A 14,962-nucleotide genomic window follows, 5' to 3' on the forward strand; every position below is an offset into this window, starting at 1 on the left:
ATTAGATGGACGGTTATGAAACGAACTCGAAATCTGCTTCCTAGTTGACGGAATTCCCTGATTAGCCCTCAGATGTTTGAATAGAATGTCTGATATACCCTTATTTAATTAAATTGAATCAGGACACGTGTATGGCTGAGGGCAGCGCGTACATAATGTACGATAAGGGGATTTGTATCCTACACTTTACCTATATATATATATATATATATATATATATATATATAGGGAAGGGTTTAAATGAGAACGCTAAATATTTGTGAGAACCGTGAGAATAAATGAAAAAACCATGAGAACTTGGTCAAAAACAATTCAAATTCAAAATTTTTTTCTACACTTATCATTATTATTCGAATACAATGTTAGAAATTCAATTTACACGTTTAAATTTACGTGAATTCGTAAATAAAGAAAATTTACACATGTGTAAGTTTGCCATTTACACATGTGTAAATCTGCTATATTTACACATGTGTAAAAAATCTAAAAACAATGATTTTGAAATGAGAAATGAATTATTTGATGTTATAAATTCTTGTTTTGATGTTGTATCTTAATTACAATGAGGTTTGTATAAAAAAAATTGGTTTTGATTGGTTTTTTCATTCGTTCTCATGGTTCTCGCAATATTTAGCGTTCTCAAGATAACCCTCCCCTATATATATATATATATATATATATATATATATATCGTACATTACGGCTTAACGTACTTCACGTACGACAACCTACGTGATTTGTTCTATAACATGCGTGATTAATGTTTTCTATATGCGTGATTATTGTGTTTCAACATGCGTGATTTTGGATTTTTGAGTTATAACGTGCATGATTTTAAAATGAACGTGCGTAATTACCTGTCGTACGTGATGTACGTTAAGCCGTAATGTACGTTAACCTTCCTCTATATATATATATATATATATATATATATATATATATATATATATATATATAGGATAAGGATCATGTGAGAAGTAGTAGACTAATTGAGAAACTTGAGAAGCATTCTGGACCACACATTTTCTCTAAGCTTTTCGCAATATACACATATGTATAGTTTAAAATTGACTATATACATATGTGTATAATTCAATATACATATATGTATATACTCAATTTTAAACTATACATATGTGTATATTACGAAAAGCTTAGAAAAATGTGTGGTCCAGAATGCTTCTCAAGTTTTTCAAATAGGGTGGACTTCTCTTAGGATCCCTACCCTATATATATATATATATATATATATATATATATATATATATATATATATATATATATGGAGAGGATCATGAGAAAACTACATATATATGAGAAAACTAGAAAACTAACTAAAAGCCACTAAAAAGGAGGGGGGAGACTTTTAATGAAGGAGGGGGGACTTTTAATGAAGGAGGGGTAAAATTGGAACAAAAAATATATAACTTTTCAAACATTTCCCATTTCTCTATACGTTATCATTTTAAAACAAAAATGGCACCATAAGATCACAAATTTTCTTATCTTTCATTCAAGTATATTCGAGCATATTTTTTATGACATAAAAAAAGATTTATGGTGTCGTCTTGTTTTCAATACTATTATTACAGTAATGCACATGTGCAATATAACATGTACTACAATGTGCATTACATGCTTAAAATTAGCTTTTTGAGTCTAGTTTAGCTTTTAGGGTTAGTTTTTTTGGAGGTTTAGGATTAGGATTAGATTTTTGGGTGTGGGGGGGAGGGGGGGTTTAGGTTTTTTGAGGGGTTTATGTTTAGGGTTTAGTTTTAGGTTTTCGGGAGGGTGGGGGTGGGGGGGTTTAGGTTTTTGGGGGGTGGGGGTTAGGCTTTTGGTGGGAGTGTGAATTTAGGTTTTTGGGGGGTGGGGGTGGGGGGTTTAGGTTTTTGGGGGGTGTCGGTGGGGGGTGGGTTAAGTGGTTTAGGCTTTCTGTATTAGTGCACATGTGCAGTACAAAAAAAAAAAAAAAAAAATTTTGGAAATTTTTTTCCATACATAAAAAAGTAGCGATTTTTCTATAAAAAATTGTAAAAAAAATTGTATGTTTTTTAGGTTTTTTTAGTTAGTTTTTTGGTTTTCTCATTTAAACTAGTTTTCTCATGACCCATATATATATATATATATATATATATATATATATATATATATAGGTTGAAGATCATTTCAGAACTCTAAATAATTACAGAACTTTCAAAATTCATAATAAACAATTATTTTATATATAAATTTCTGTATTTATGGTACTTTTATCATTTATCATATATATTTTTAAGATTACATACATGTTAAGAGTAGTTTACATATGTATAATAATCAAATTGTATATATGTGTAACAACTAATTACATATATGTAAAAAAAACCACTTTACATATGTGTAATCATAAAATTACATACCAAAAAAGATAAACTATTTTTAACATGTATGTAATCATAAAAATATATGGAAAAAATGACAAATGGGTGAGGAGGAGGATAAAATTACAAGAGTTTGATACAGACATGACAAATTTAGCTAAACAAAACCGAGCTCAACTACGCGTTTCACACCTCTACTATTTTGCCACCTCAATGGGCGAGGATGAGGATGAATCAACCAAAAAAAAAAAAAAAATTAATAATAAACTATATTTTGGGCATACAATTATCATTCATTCTTGTAGAATATTTCATGTGAAAAATATATGAACTGATGCACAATTATACTAATAAACAATACAGATGAAGTAAGGGAGTCATGGAAAATGAAGTACAAGTTTGTTACACATTGGCGGCTTTAAGAGAAAGAAAATCGGAGATCTTGCTTGTGTAAAAATCTGGTTGTATGGAATTGTTCGGGTTTTGAAGCATTGAGAGACTTGTCACACCTATAAATAATCGTCAAAAACGTTATGTTCTATATTTAACCAGTAAATTATAATAAAGGTTATTGGATAAGGAAAGTGGTTATTCGTTTCAAAAGTAATGTCAACTATTTATTAAGAGAAAAATATTGCAATTACTAAAACGAGCCGTATCCGGTATCATTTTAGTTTTGTTTAGGCTGATTACGACAAAAAAAAAAAAAAAAAAAATTGTCAAAAATATGTATGACTTGCCCTTAATTTAAAGCTTTTGTCAAATATAGAGTTGTAAAAATGACCAAAACAGTGTATGTTTTGAACAATCCATCTACAAGGATTTTATATCTTGTAGTAGATTAAGATGTATTTTTCTCATTGGACAACTCTCAAAGTGACATCTTTAATGGCTTGATGTTTTACAATTTTCCGATGAAGTTTTTTTTTTTTTTTTTTTATGTTGTAAATGGCATAAGCTAAATTTTGAATAGTTTGGTGGCTTTAAGTAAAACTTTTGAATATGTTTATATGATCCCTATCTTTTTGGAAACTTTGAATAAAAAGTATATTGGGTCAGCCCGACCGGACCTAAACAAATAAATAATTACGCATGTTAACTTGTTACCCTGACCCAACTAACCCATCTCTTTTGTTAGTTTTAGAACACAACAAATTGATTTTAAAGAAAGGCATATACGAATATAACCAACCTGAGAGAACAAGAAGAGTTTTGCATCCACCATTTTGTCCGAAAAGAATATCGGTGTCTAGTCTGTCACCAACCATGCATATCTGTGATTTGCTGATGCCAAATCTGTTCATTTCAAATTTAATGTGTTAGAAGAACATGGTTAGAAATGTGGTAAGGAAAGGAAATCAAATAAAAGTTGAAAGAATAAAAAAGCAATTTTTTAGAACGTTTTGCTGCTAAGCTTTATGTGCATCAAGAATGAATTAAAGCATCTTACTTGTTTGCCAAGTAATCCATCATGAACGTTGAAGGTTTCCCAACAACAAGCGGTTCACGTTGAGTAGATCCAACAAGAGCACCAACCATAGAGCCACCACCTGGAATATTGATTTTACATTGGCATGTATGTATGTATGTATGTATGTATGATTTGCATCCAAAACGGGCCAAAACATGTATGGTTGAATTTGTAGACCCGAAATGTTTTTTGTCCAAATTATATTGTTTTTGTGATTAATTGGTGTTGTATATAATCACAAAACTATATGATTACGACACTAATCTAATTTTCTGAAAAACGATTTAGTAGGTTTATTACATTAAAGTAGCTGCTGCAGGCTGTCGTTTGAATTGTTTGATTCATTTTAATTTTCTTTTAGAAAAAGAACTGAGGGGTGGTTAGACCTGCCCATTCTTGTGCATCTGTAAGATGAGTAACAGCGTCACGGTTTGTAGCAAGGAAAAGACAGCCTGGATTTTCACGAACACATAGTGTCCCATACCTGCCAATCAGAAAAAAGTTAAATCACAAATTGGAAATATGTAATTAAGATACTAATTTCAAGCAACTTACTGAACTTTGTAGTAGTTAAAGTAACGGTCGAATCCAACTACAACTGCACCAACCTACATACCAGAAACAACCAACCAATTTTATTCGTCCCCGTTAAAAATGGGTAATTTTATCTTTTGGGTAAAACAAGTCCAAAGAGGATAAAAACTAAAATATCTTAATAACTTGCAGCTCGGGTCCACCGACCCATACCCGTTTTAAAATGCCCATTTTCTCATTAGGGCAAAAGCCATTTAACAAAACTCAAGATCACCTCAATCTAATCTAGCTAGCAAAACAAAATGCTTCATTAATAGTAAGTAATACAAAACTAAATAATACTAGCATGCATTATTTATATTAGAATGAGTTATTACTTTGTGAGTTCTTATACAGTGTCAGTATCCAGTAAAATTTACTTTACATGATGCTAAGTAAATCACAGGTTATGTTAACAAACTAATGGAGTCTCACATCTTTGTCATGTTCCATATAGAATCCAGGCTTGAGCTCTATCTTTTTTCCACCATCTTCCTGCAAAGGCACTTTAATGTAACAAAAATAATAATGAAGAAATAGTAAACCATAAGTTCCCAAAGAATTAACAAACTGGATAGCATAGCATAGCATAGCATGTTTTTGACTTCAAATTCTTTGATCAGCAAGGTCAAATGGGGGAATTCACGGATTATGCTCGTAATGGTAATCATAGTTCACATGTGTCATATGAAAAGTGCCAAACTGTAAATGGACTTCAAATATAGAATAACCATAGTACAAAGTGTTGCTGCTGCTGCAGCCAATTGTCATCATAAACGAAAACATACCGGACCCCCAAGGTATGAATAGCCTGCTAGCTCAAGCTCTATCAGTATGCCTTCTTCACCAATCACATATATCTGGAAATAATATATAGGTTTAAAATCTTTTTTATAAAAGGTCTCACTTGTATCAAGGAAGGAAATACTACACTACTTACTTTCTTGTCTTTAGGGAAAGCAATGGATTGTAGATATGCAGCAGCAGCAAAAGAAGATGCAAAAATTTCTTCCTGAAACCTTCACCTTAAGTTAGATAATTTCTAGAGAAATGAAGAACAAGGTGTTACCCCACCTCATTGACATTGAGACCAAGTGTCTCGAACTTTTTGCCATATTGTTTCCTGGACTTTGTTGAGTTATTAGTTACAAAGACAAGTCTCTTTCCCTAAGAAAAAAAAAAGAAGAAGAAGAATTAGGGGCTGTTTGGCAACATCTGAACATTTAAGTGTTGAATCAATAAGAGGTCTGAATTATTAGGTGCTGAACCAGTAAGAGGTCTGAATTATTAGGTGCTGAACCATTAAGAGCCTGTATAATGCTTATATAATGCTTAACCGTTCAGAGGCAAATGTCTGACCAATTCATATTAGAGGTCTTAACCATTCTCTCTGTATAATTCTTAACCATTCATAATTCTTAACCATTCAGAGGCAAATGTCTGAACCATTCAGACATTGCTCCGTGAAACAAACAGTGTGCTAAACCAGCAAGAGGTCTGAACCATTAAGAGGCTGTTGTTAAAATAGAGGAGATGTGGTGAATTAGGTAGGTACCTTTGAGCGGAGCAACTCCAAGGTTTCTGGAACCCCGTCGATTAATTTATCCCCCTTCCAAATGACTCCTGCGAAATCAAACAAGGAATTATATATAAATATATATGAAAATGAATGAATAAGGAAGGAAGGAAGGAAGGATACCATCACAATCGAAGATGAAAGTCTCAACGGAGTCAATTAGAGCGTCGGCGTCCTGCAAGGGTTGTGCAGCCACGGAAGAAGCAGTGGCGGATGTAGCAAGCAGATCCTTCTTATCCTCCATTCTCCTACTCCATCCAACTCTCTTCTTCTTCTTGAAGAATAATGATGATGACGAGCAGGAGCAGGATGAAATGCGTTTGAAATTGGCAGCGGAGACCACAGTTGCTCTGCTGCTAACAAGCATCTCTACAGTCAGTTGAGAGAGTGATCGACGGATTCAATTTTTATGATTGATTTGTAGTGGCCGTGGCCGAATGAGTGGACTCAAACTATGCCTTTTTTTATCCAGATTTACAGGCCACTTGTGGTACACAATCACTCAATACCACTCTAGATAGACTAGTCCCGTACCCGCGCGATGCGGCGACGGCGACTTTTTGCAAGAGGGAGCGACACATCGCATTGTGATACTCGTTTTTGGTAGTTTTCTTATTCATATGATATTTTATTGTGGCATCATTGTGAACCGTTTGCATTGTTCGGTTGTTTAGATTATTATCCTCAATCGACATGGAGGTTATCGATTAGTCTATTTTATTAGCCAATCCGTTTTCGGTTATAGATTTGGTTTATTCAATTAGATTGACAGCTTTTGGTTTGATTCATCCAAATTCACGATGCAACGGAAAACACAACACTTGTTTATATTCGCTAAATTTAGAAGGTCATTATTTGAAGTTTACATTCTTTTTTTTTTTAACGGAAAACGGCATTATATTCATCACCAATTATATACAATATTTGGTAAGTAAGATACCAGACCAATACATTATACATGAACTCCCACAATTTCTCCTACTAACTGGTGTATTATAATCATCACCAATTATATACAACATTTGAAGTTTACATTCTTCTCATCTGGATAGTTGATGACAAACTGCATGAGAAATCGAGTTAGGTATCGGTTTACTATGCAAGGTTGTGTAGATAAATATGATACTTATTGTAACTTTTTATAGCCTCTAATCACCAGTTATATCATATCCTTTAAATCTCAAACTTCCCTTTGGATTGTCAATTAATAATACCTGTCACATCTTTTTATATATTTTTCGTTTCTTTGACGATATTTAAAAGGTTATTTACGTTTGTAAATCAAACATTACAGTTTACCGTCATTAAAAAATTAAAAGCGACAAATGATAGGGAAGAGTTTTCGGATACTAATTATTACTTGTAATAAAGCAAATTAGTATACTATTAAAACCCGTTATATTTTTTAAGTAGTGAACCAGTTGTAACAATTTAAAGATATGTGATTTGGTTTAAGCATTAACTATCATATGAGTCTTTAAACAATTTATAGATATGTGATTTGGCTTAACCATTAAGTTTCAGATGAGTCTTTAAACAATTTAAAATATGTGGTTTAACCATGAAGTATCAGATGAGGCACAAAAGATATCTACAATGAAATAGATAAACTGGTCATTGAGCAAGCTGGCTGAGCAAGCCTTAGCTCAAGCGGGTGGTCGAAAATAAAGTCATCTCGAGCTAACAAGTTAAATTCAAATAAGCTATTTGTTATTTTGCAAGACACAAAATAAAAGGGTTAGACATGGCAAAAGGGTCAAAAGGTCAGGAATTCAATAAACTTGTGGGGTTTTTTGATAGGGTTAAAACTTTGGGGAGGAAGAAAACTAAGAGATAGAGAGATATTTGACTCAAATTATGCTTGATTCCATTCCATACGTAACATCCAAATAAATAGATAAGAAACTTATATAAGACACCCCCAAACTAAACCAAAATAACATCCTAATCCCTTGACTTAACAATAGTAATAAAACTAAAATAAATAAGATACGTAACAATACTCCCCCCTTAACCTACTTTTTGCCCTCAAAAAGTAAGCTCTTCAATTCAATCCTTAACCCTTGTCGTCTTGTTCAGTTTCCTCATCGCCTTCCACGTTAATCACAAAAAGTTGTTTCTTTTTGCACTTGCGTCCTGGAACGAACTTTTCAGTGCACCAAAAGCATTCTCCTTTTGACTTTTTTAACTCTAGTTCCTCACCTGACAAGCGCTTCGCGTTAATAGTTGCTGGTTTATAAGCTGGTGGCCCAGGGACTCCTGTAGGATCTGGAAGCAACGGAAGTTTTGAAGCGTTAACCGAAGGTGTTATTTTGACATCTTCGGGTTGCAGCCCATCCTCCACATCTTCACCTGAAAACCGAGGAAACTCAACCTTCCCGACCCGCATAGGTCGAGTACCCGTCCGCGATTCATCGCTAAACAGGCCCTTATCAGGGCCGCCTCCGCCGCCGCTGAAGCCGCCTCCGCCGCCGCTAAAACTGCCACCGCTTGAATGCTCCTTGAGTGCTCGTAAGATCTCTTCTTGTTGTTTCATCGATTGTTCTTGTTGTTTCAACATGGTGGCTAGGGTTTCTTGGAGATTTTAGATTGCCTTGCCAAGTTCCTTGAGAGTGCTGTCAATTTCTTGATTGCGAGTGTTAGTCATGGTAATCGAAAGTAATTCCGACCGGAGATCGGAACGGCTCTGATACCCTTGATAGGGTTAAAACCTTGGGGAGGAAGAAAACTAAGAGATAGAGAGACATTTGACTCAAATTATGTTTGATTCCATTCCATACGTAACATCCAAATAAACAGATAAGAAACTTACATAAGACACCCCCAAACTAAACCAAAATAACATTCTAATCCCTTGACTTAACAATAGTAATAAAACTAAAATAAATAAGATACGTAACATTTTTTCTAAGCAGTTCCTCGTATATATTTATTTGATGTCGTACCGATGTGGGATAATCTTAGTTTCTCCACTTCAATCTAAAGCATCTACTGGGAAAAGATGAAGCTAGTTTCATGAAGAGCATCCACGAATTTCTAAACATACTTTTTATTGATGGCTTACACTTTCTGTATCTAAAGTTCAACTTTTACAAATGGAAAACAATTCATATTCGATTTTTTTTTTACTGCAGTGCAACTCTTAAACATCCAGCCTAGTTCATCTTTTACAATTCAACTGTAAAATATACAAATCAAGTACAACAATTCATCTTCTACAAAATCCAATTTCGTCTTTCTATAAAGTAGGAACGCTGCGATTGCTGCGCCGCGCTCGCTACTTCAGACATCCGCATGCTGCAGTCGGACTCTTGTTGGAATACCAATGTTGTCCATTGTGGAAGAGAAAGAGGCCTGCCATTGTTTAGCTTTGACCTTTTGGTTCATGTACAATGTATGTGTATTGACGTTTGTGTTGTATGTGTATGTGTCAGTGAATCTGCATGCTATATGGTTTGTAGTGTCACAAGTGTAAAGAAGAAGAATAGAGCCCATGTTAGGTGATTGAAACATGTTGCTGAAGCTGCAAAAACAGTGGAAAATAACATTAGAATTCACCAAATTACAAAATAACAAAATCTGTATCCCAAATTAATCCATTTTGAAATGACTTAGTTAAGAGTCTAGAAATGATGTGGCTAATTAAGAGTCTAGAAAAAAGCCTTCATGTTCATACAAGTCATGTTTAAATAAAAATGATGGACCCTTGAACCCCAAAATAGAGCCTTTTGTAAAACATTTTAAAGATTTGCAGTTGCACTTTTTTAATACAGTTTCCATTTCTAATAGAAGAATATAAATAAAAAAAATCTAGAAAATATTATATACAAATAAAAACACATAGACCAAGGTCTCTAAAGAGAAAAAAGAACATTTTTAACTAATGCCTAGCTTTAAATAGAACTAAAAAGCAAACCTATGGCTAATGGGTGTGGGGCTTGTCCCCGGGACGGCGAGCCACGTCGAGGGCCAGCTACACCGCCACCTCCTGCCGCGCCGCGTCATCTTCGTCCTCCCCAAGCCGTGCTCGACGTCCCTCACTTCTTTATCCAACACACAAATATACATATATACATATAGCCAACAGCAAAGACAAGAGTAACAAATCAAAATTATAGCCATTGTATTTTAAACCCATTGTATAATGTATAACAACAAAGAAAAGGGTAACAAGTCAAAATTATAGCCAACACCAATTACAGAGCTTATTAGTCACACTTATGACTAAACAAAAACACTCAGATATGAACAAAATCAGTAAGTTTGGAATTTAAAGGAACCCTACTCTTTATCTTACTCCAGCACAATAATACTCGAGCTCGAGCTCACATTTTTAGCTCGAATAAGAAATCGAGTCAACTTGAGCCATTTTTTTTAGAAATTGAGCTAACTTGGATCTGTTTTGCAAAAGACCCTTATCGAAATGAGATGACTAAAGCCCTACTTTGCAGATGGATCCGGTTATGACGCAAACGGAAATGACAACAAAAACGACTACCAAATCTATTAGATGGAGAGATTGACAGCAAAAACGACTACCAAATCTATTAGATTGAGAACGGAAATGACAGCAAAAACTTGGATCCGATTATGACGCAAACGGAAATGACAGCAAAAACGAAGATCTGTATAAAAAAATGTACAAAATATAAAATACCACTCATCAATCCATCAACCAAATCAACCCATTTTTGTTCCTGCACTTCCATCTCTATACTTTGCAAATTACATTTACACCCCTGAAATTTCAACAATTTACAGTTTCTACATAACTTTAAAAGGATAACGACTTACCAGCCCAATGCTTCTTCTTTAGGAAGATTTCGATTATACAATGGAAGCTCAAATAGAAAGCAGCTTTGACCCAAGACGGCAAGCTTCCACTGAGGCAGTGGAATCCGAGGACTGAAAACACAAAAAATGCACAATATTTCTAATTTTTTAAAAAAATATCAGAAAACAATTTCTTTAGTATTTCGAAGTGAAAGATATCATTACTGAACCTTGTAGTCTTTTTATAGTGTCGGTATCCCGCCACGTTTCCATACTTTTTATCTCCAAACTCCTGATTTCATGTTCTAACAGATTTGATTAACCAATGTATGAATGATAACAATATTAAACTATATATAATAAATATTTATAAAAAAAAAACCGAACCTCGAGCAATGGTATCCCGCTAATAAAAAGAAGCAATAATTGAGATGCCAATAGACCACATAATCCACCCGATTATGTCTCGTGCTTCAATATCGGGATCTGAGTCTCTCGCATTGACAATTGTCACAGGTAGACTTACTGTCCAAAGTCCAAACCCTTATAGCCTGCCATAAAAACAATTATTGTTAGTTAATTAATTACAATAATGGGAAACATAAACCAGTTTTGCAGGAAATTACATTTATTATATAAACTCTATGAAGTTAATAATAATATAACCTGAAAAATCCAGAAAACAGCCAATTTGCCAAAATTACTACGCATTTCGTCGAAACGTCGATCTTCACCCCAATTCAAGATTCTGCAAGAAATGTGAAAGAATAAAACTATAAGGATGAAAGTTAAAGAGTAGTTATACGATGTTTAACTATATAACTGCATCCATAATGCATCAGTAGAAACAATCCAAGGCGAAGACCCCATACTACTACAAGGAAACTCAAAACCACCTGAAATGCACAATAATAATATGAATATACATAGGGTGAATAAGCATGTACCCATCTCCGGCTTGATAGCTTCCATACCCAACCTCTCGGTTCCCATGTCTGCCCCAAACACTACTTTTTCTTTAAGGGCATCAAATTGTTCCTTACAGCCTCTATTTCCTGTTGAATGGCAAAGAAATAAAACTCAATATTTTAAATTATATAATCCAAAATCTAAACTGTTTTGGTTGAATAAATCTTTGTGGAATGACTTATGAAAGATTTTGGACAATTAATCAAAAACAAACTATGACATTAATGAAGTGGATTTTCATTAGAAATTACGACTTTACTACAAATTAGAACCTCGTGCGAAAATGACGATACAGCTAGAATTATAGAAATTAGGGTTACACCACCAGCTTACCCGCTATAATAATCCCTTGGCAAGTAAATGTCCTTTAAATGACCAAAGTGTCCAAATGGCCTTCGAAGATCCTCAGGCCTGCATTAAAAAGCACATCAGATGTCATTAACACTTGTAACTACGCTAAGAAAAGCAAACCCAAATTCAATGTAAAAAAATTATTAACGTATCCATGAGGAGATCAGCACAGTACTAATATCCACATGTATAAAAAGACACCAAATAAAGTAAAAAAAATTAAAAAAAAAACTATTTAATACTTCCAAGTTGTTGGAAAATTAAAAAAATCTGAGAAATGAATCAAATTCAAAGCCTCACCCAATACCCATCAAGAGATATAATGTCAAAATTGGCACAATATATTATTAAATCAATACAATGCACAAAATGAACTAAGATTCCGAACCAAAAGACTTGTTGGGAGATCTCTTCCAAGACTACCACCACCGTAGCGTCATTCCTGGTCACTCCAAATAAGACTTTCCGCCTCTCACACCCCACAGCCCCAACAACCTCATGGAATCTACATACATTCCCTAAATTACGCACACGCAAAATCAATCAATCAAAAAAAAATTAACAGAAAAGTTCGTACAATGTTCAAAAAGCCAAAAATAAAAACCTCAAACAATATCAAAATCAATTTGTAAAACACAAAGTCCAGAACAAAAGCACTACCTTCGAGCCCTGTTTCTTAACCAGGTTGTATCCACTCCAATTGCTGGATATGTTCCGCCTGCAACCGCTCCGACCTGTAATCTATCGTACATCTCAATTAATTGGGTTTTCAACCTCCAATTTACAAGTATAAGAATGTTTGCTGGAACAAAAATAGAATGTTTGGTGGAAGAAAAATAAGAAGTTATAGGATAAACTTGTTCTCACCTTGAAGAAAGATGGTTCAATAGCTGCCAATGGATCTAATTGTAAACAATAAACGACATCCATGTTCCCAACAATGATAGTTTAGATGATGAAGATGATACCTGCACCGGTGGTTCAGCCTCCGATGGCTTTATCTTCGCCGAAACCCTAGTCTCCTCCACCAGAGCTCAGGTGTCGGAACCACTGCATTACAACCGGTAGTGGTCACAATGATTACAGAAAAATTGTAATAACGAAAGATTTTCAAGATTCCTAGAACAAAGGTTGCAGACCTTCAACGGTCTTGTCATGAAACGACATCTGATGAGAGATCTGGCATGATGTTCTTGAGTCGTAGAGCGAGAGAGAGAGAGAGAGAGAAGATCTGGAGTTTTGTGACATCTGAGTTGTGAGAGAGAAGGAATGGGAAAGGTGGATCCGTGTGAGCACAAAAACAGCCGTCAGATTATGATCCGTGTGAAAAAGTGAAAGAAAATGGACGGCTCTTGATGGATCCGGGTGAAGGGTAAAAGTATCGTGTTTCTTTATACCTTAAGACTTGTACATTGTGCATTGAGGGTGTTTCAACACATTGCCGAATTACCATTCTGTCCTTCCTATATCCTTATTAAAGTAGTATAGATAGATTAGTCAACCCCAACTACTCTTTCTTACAAAAATGGATGTAATGCAAAAACTTCTCTCTCTTTGGGGCTTGGTCACGGGTTTGAGTTAGGCTACAGGGTGTGGTCATGACCCTCATGACTCCATCCACCTAGACGACATATCATCCATCTTTTATTCATAATTCAAAACCACTACCCTAAGGGTGTGGTCATGACCCAAACCACTACCCTCTTTATTTTTTTAATTTATTTTTGTCTTAAAATTATCAAATGGGAGGGTCGTGGTAATCGTGGTTTAATCCATGGGAACCACCATCAATCAAGGAGGGGGGTGGTGTACCATTTAATTAATGATCCTATGTGGAAATAATGTTTCAATTCATGACCCCCACACCCCATAGCCTTAGAGGTGCACAAAAACTCGTATCCAATAAAAAAAAAATCTGAAATCGGTTATGTTTGTATCCGAGCATTGTATACACGTAACCGAACTCGACCTTGTCCGTAGGGTATGGAGGATAGAGTATTAATACCCGGATCCATACCCGGTTATACCCGAACCTGATTATTGTATGACTTTTCTCTTCAATACGTACCCGAACCTTAACCGGTCTCTCTTAATACCCGATAATACCCGGAACTGGTTCCATACCTGGAACCGGGTATTAACAAAACCCCGATTTGTGCCCCTCTAGTTTGGGTGAGAGAAACGTGTTGCAATATAGGCGACACGTAGACACACTTTTTTTCTCACCTAGAAATGTCTAAAATGGATGTAATGAAAAATGTTTGGTTTATGACTTGATTAATGATTAGTTAATCATTAGACCATGGGGTGTGTTTCCCCTTCCTCCATGGCCATATAGGCGCCACCTCAGCACCTTATCTCTACCTCATCATCTTCCTCATCAAGGGAGTGGTGTACCCCTTCCCTTTCCCCCTTCCCCTTCCCTTTCAACCAATCACCATCAAAGATCCAGGAGAAAAGAGCTCGGGCGGACGGGAGTTATTCACCGATGGTCCCGATCTTCGGTCGGAAGGGGCGGTGTTCCCGATCGGGGAAAGCCTCCACGTCAGCTCCCCGAGCTACTTGCCAACAGCACACCCCATCGCCTTATTATTATTATTATTAGGAAAATTGGTTTTTAATAAACCAACCTTTGCCCCATTGGTAAATAATAATCCTACCTACGTAATTGGTATACAATAATCCTACCTATCAACATGTTTGTACTCAATGAACTTTCGTTAATTTTTTTAAACTGAAGTTAGTTTTTAAGTTTTATTTATTACACAAACAGTCCCTGTAGTTGTAAAACTCGAAATAAACCCGAAAACCCGCTGAAAAACTCGAACCAAGCTGACCCGTAGACTTGTCTTGACCCGATACCCGTTGAATCTGACCCGGAACTCG

At 35.2% G+C, this 14,962-nt stretch overlaps 2 protein-coding genes across 12 annotated transcripts; both read right to left on the reverse strand.

Moving 5' to 3' along the window:
* Positions 1–2,619: 2,619 nt before the first annotated feature.
* On the reverse strand, positions 2,620–6,487 carry LOC110940699 (phosphoglycolate phosphatase 1A, chloroplastic). 2 transcript variants are annotated; one of them, XM_022182254.2, is made up of 11 exons: positions 6,107–6,487; positions 5,963–6,030; positions 5,482–5,574; positions 5,348–5,419; positions 5,196–5,267; positions 4,843–4,902; positions 4,390–4,442; positions 4,221–4,318; positions 3,814–3,913; positions 3,556–3,659; positions 2,620–2,872 (listed from the first exon to the last, which is right to left on the reverse strand). In XM_022182254.2, the coding sequence occupies exons 1-11, from the start codon at positions 6,348–6,350 to the stop codon at positions 2,766–2,768; spliced, it is 1,071 nt and encodes a 356-aa protein (XP_022037946.1). In that variant the 5' UTR covers positions 6,351–6,487; the 3' UTR covers positions 2,620–2,765. The 2 variants fall into 2 exon arrangements, with proteins under 2 accessions (XP_022037946.1, XP_035846403.1); XM_035990510.1 differs by lacking the exons at positions 5,196–5,267; positions 5,348–5,419 and having other exon boundaries at positions 6,107–6,482.
* A 2,613-nt stretch (positions 6,488–9,100) lies between these two features.
* LOC110943262 lies at positions 9,101–13,353 on the reverse strand. 10 transcript variants are annotated; one of them, XR_004893877.1, is made up of 12 exons: positions 13,216–13,353; positions 12,944–13,126; positions 12,737–12,817; positions 12,465–12,594; positions 12,059–12,136; positions 11,704–11,811; positions 11,423–11,504; positions 11,144–11,307; positions 10,987–11,048; positions 10,778–10,888; positions 9,900–10,023; positions 9,101–9,506 (listed from the first exon to the last, which is right to left on the reverse strand). XR_004893877.1 is itself a non-coding variant. In XM_035990517.1 (11 exons), exons 7-11 carry the CDS (start codon positions 11,465–11,467, stop codon positions 9,266–9,268), a joined length of 546 nt encoding a protein of 181 aa, XP_035846410.1. In that variant the 5' UTR covers positions 11,468–11,504; positions 11,704–11,811; positions 12,059–12,136; positions 12,465–12,594; positions 12,737–12,817; positions 12,944–13,126; positions 13,216–13,353; the 3' UTR covers positions 9,101–9,265. The 10 variants fall into 10 exon arrangements, 7 of the variants coding, with proteins under 7 accessions (XP_035846410.1, XP_035846409.1, XP_035846408.1 ...); XR_004893876.1 differs by having other exon boundaries at positions 9,900–10,026; XR_004893878.1 differs by lacking the exon at positions 9,900–10,023.
* Between the last annotated feature and the right edge of the window lie 1,609 nt (positions 13,354–14,962).

Source organism: Helianthus annuus, chromosome 5, assembly GCF_002127325.2.
Source record: "Helianthus annuus cultivar XRQ/B chromosome 5, HanXRQr2.0-SUNRISE, whole genome shotgun sequence".
Taxonomy (NCBI): domain Eukaryota; kingdom Viridiplantae; phylum Streptophyta; class Magnoliopsida; order Asterales; family Asteraceae; genus Helianthus; species Helianthus annuus.

Excerpts from the sequence above, each read along its gene's own strand:
- LOC110940699 (XM_022182254.2), bottom strand. The coding sequence starts at position 6,350 with ATGCTTGTTAGCAGCAGAGCAACTGTGGTCTCCGCTGCCAATTTCAAA. Across the intron at positions 5,420-5,481 it reads TTGGTCTCAATGTCAATGAG|GAAGAAATTTTTGCATCTTC; the intron begins GTGGGGTAACAC and ends TGAAGGTTTCAG. Across the intron at positions 3,914-4,220 it reads AGATGCACAAGAATGGGCAG|GTGGTGGCTCTATGGTTGGT; the intron begins GTCTAACCACCC and ends TCAATATTCCAG.
- LOC110943262 (XM_035990515.1), bottom strand. The coding sequence starts at position 11,467 with ATGCGTAGTAATTTTGGCAAATTGGCTGTTTTCTGGATTTTTCAG. Across the intron at positions 11,308-11,422 it reads CTGTTTTCTGGATTTTTCAG|GCTATAAGGGTTTGGACTTT; the intron begins GTTATATTATTA and ends TTTTTATGGCAG. Across the intron at positions 10,889-11,282 it reads AAGGGTTTGGACTTTGGACA|TCCTCGGATTCCACTGCCTC; the intron begins GTAAGTCTACCT and ends TTGTGTTTTCAG.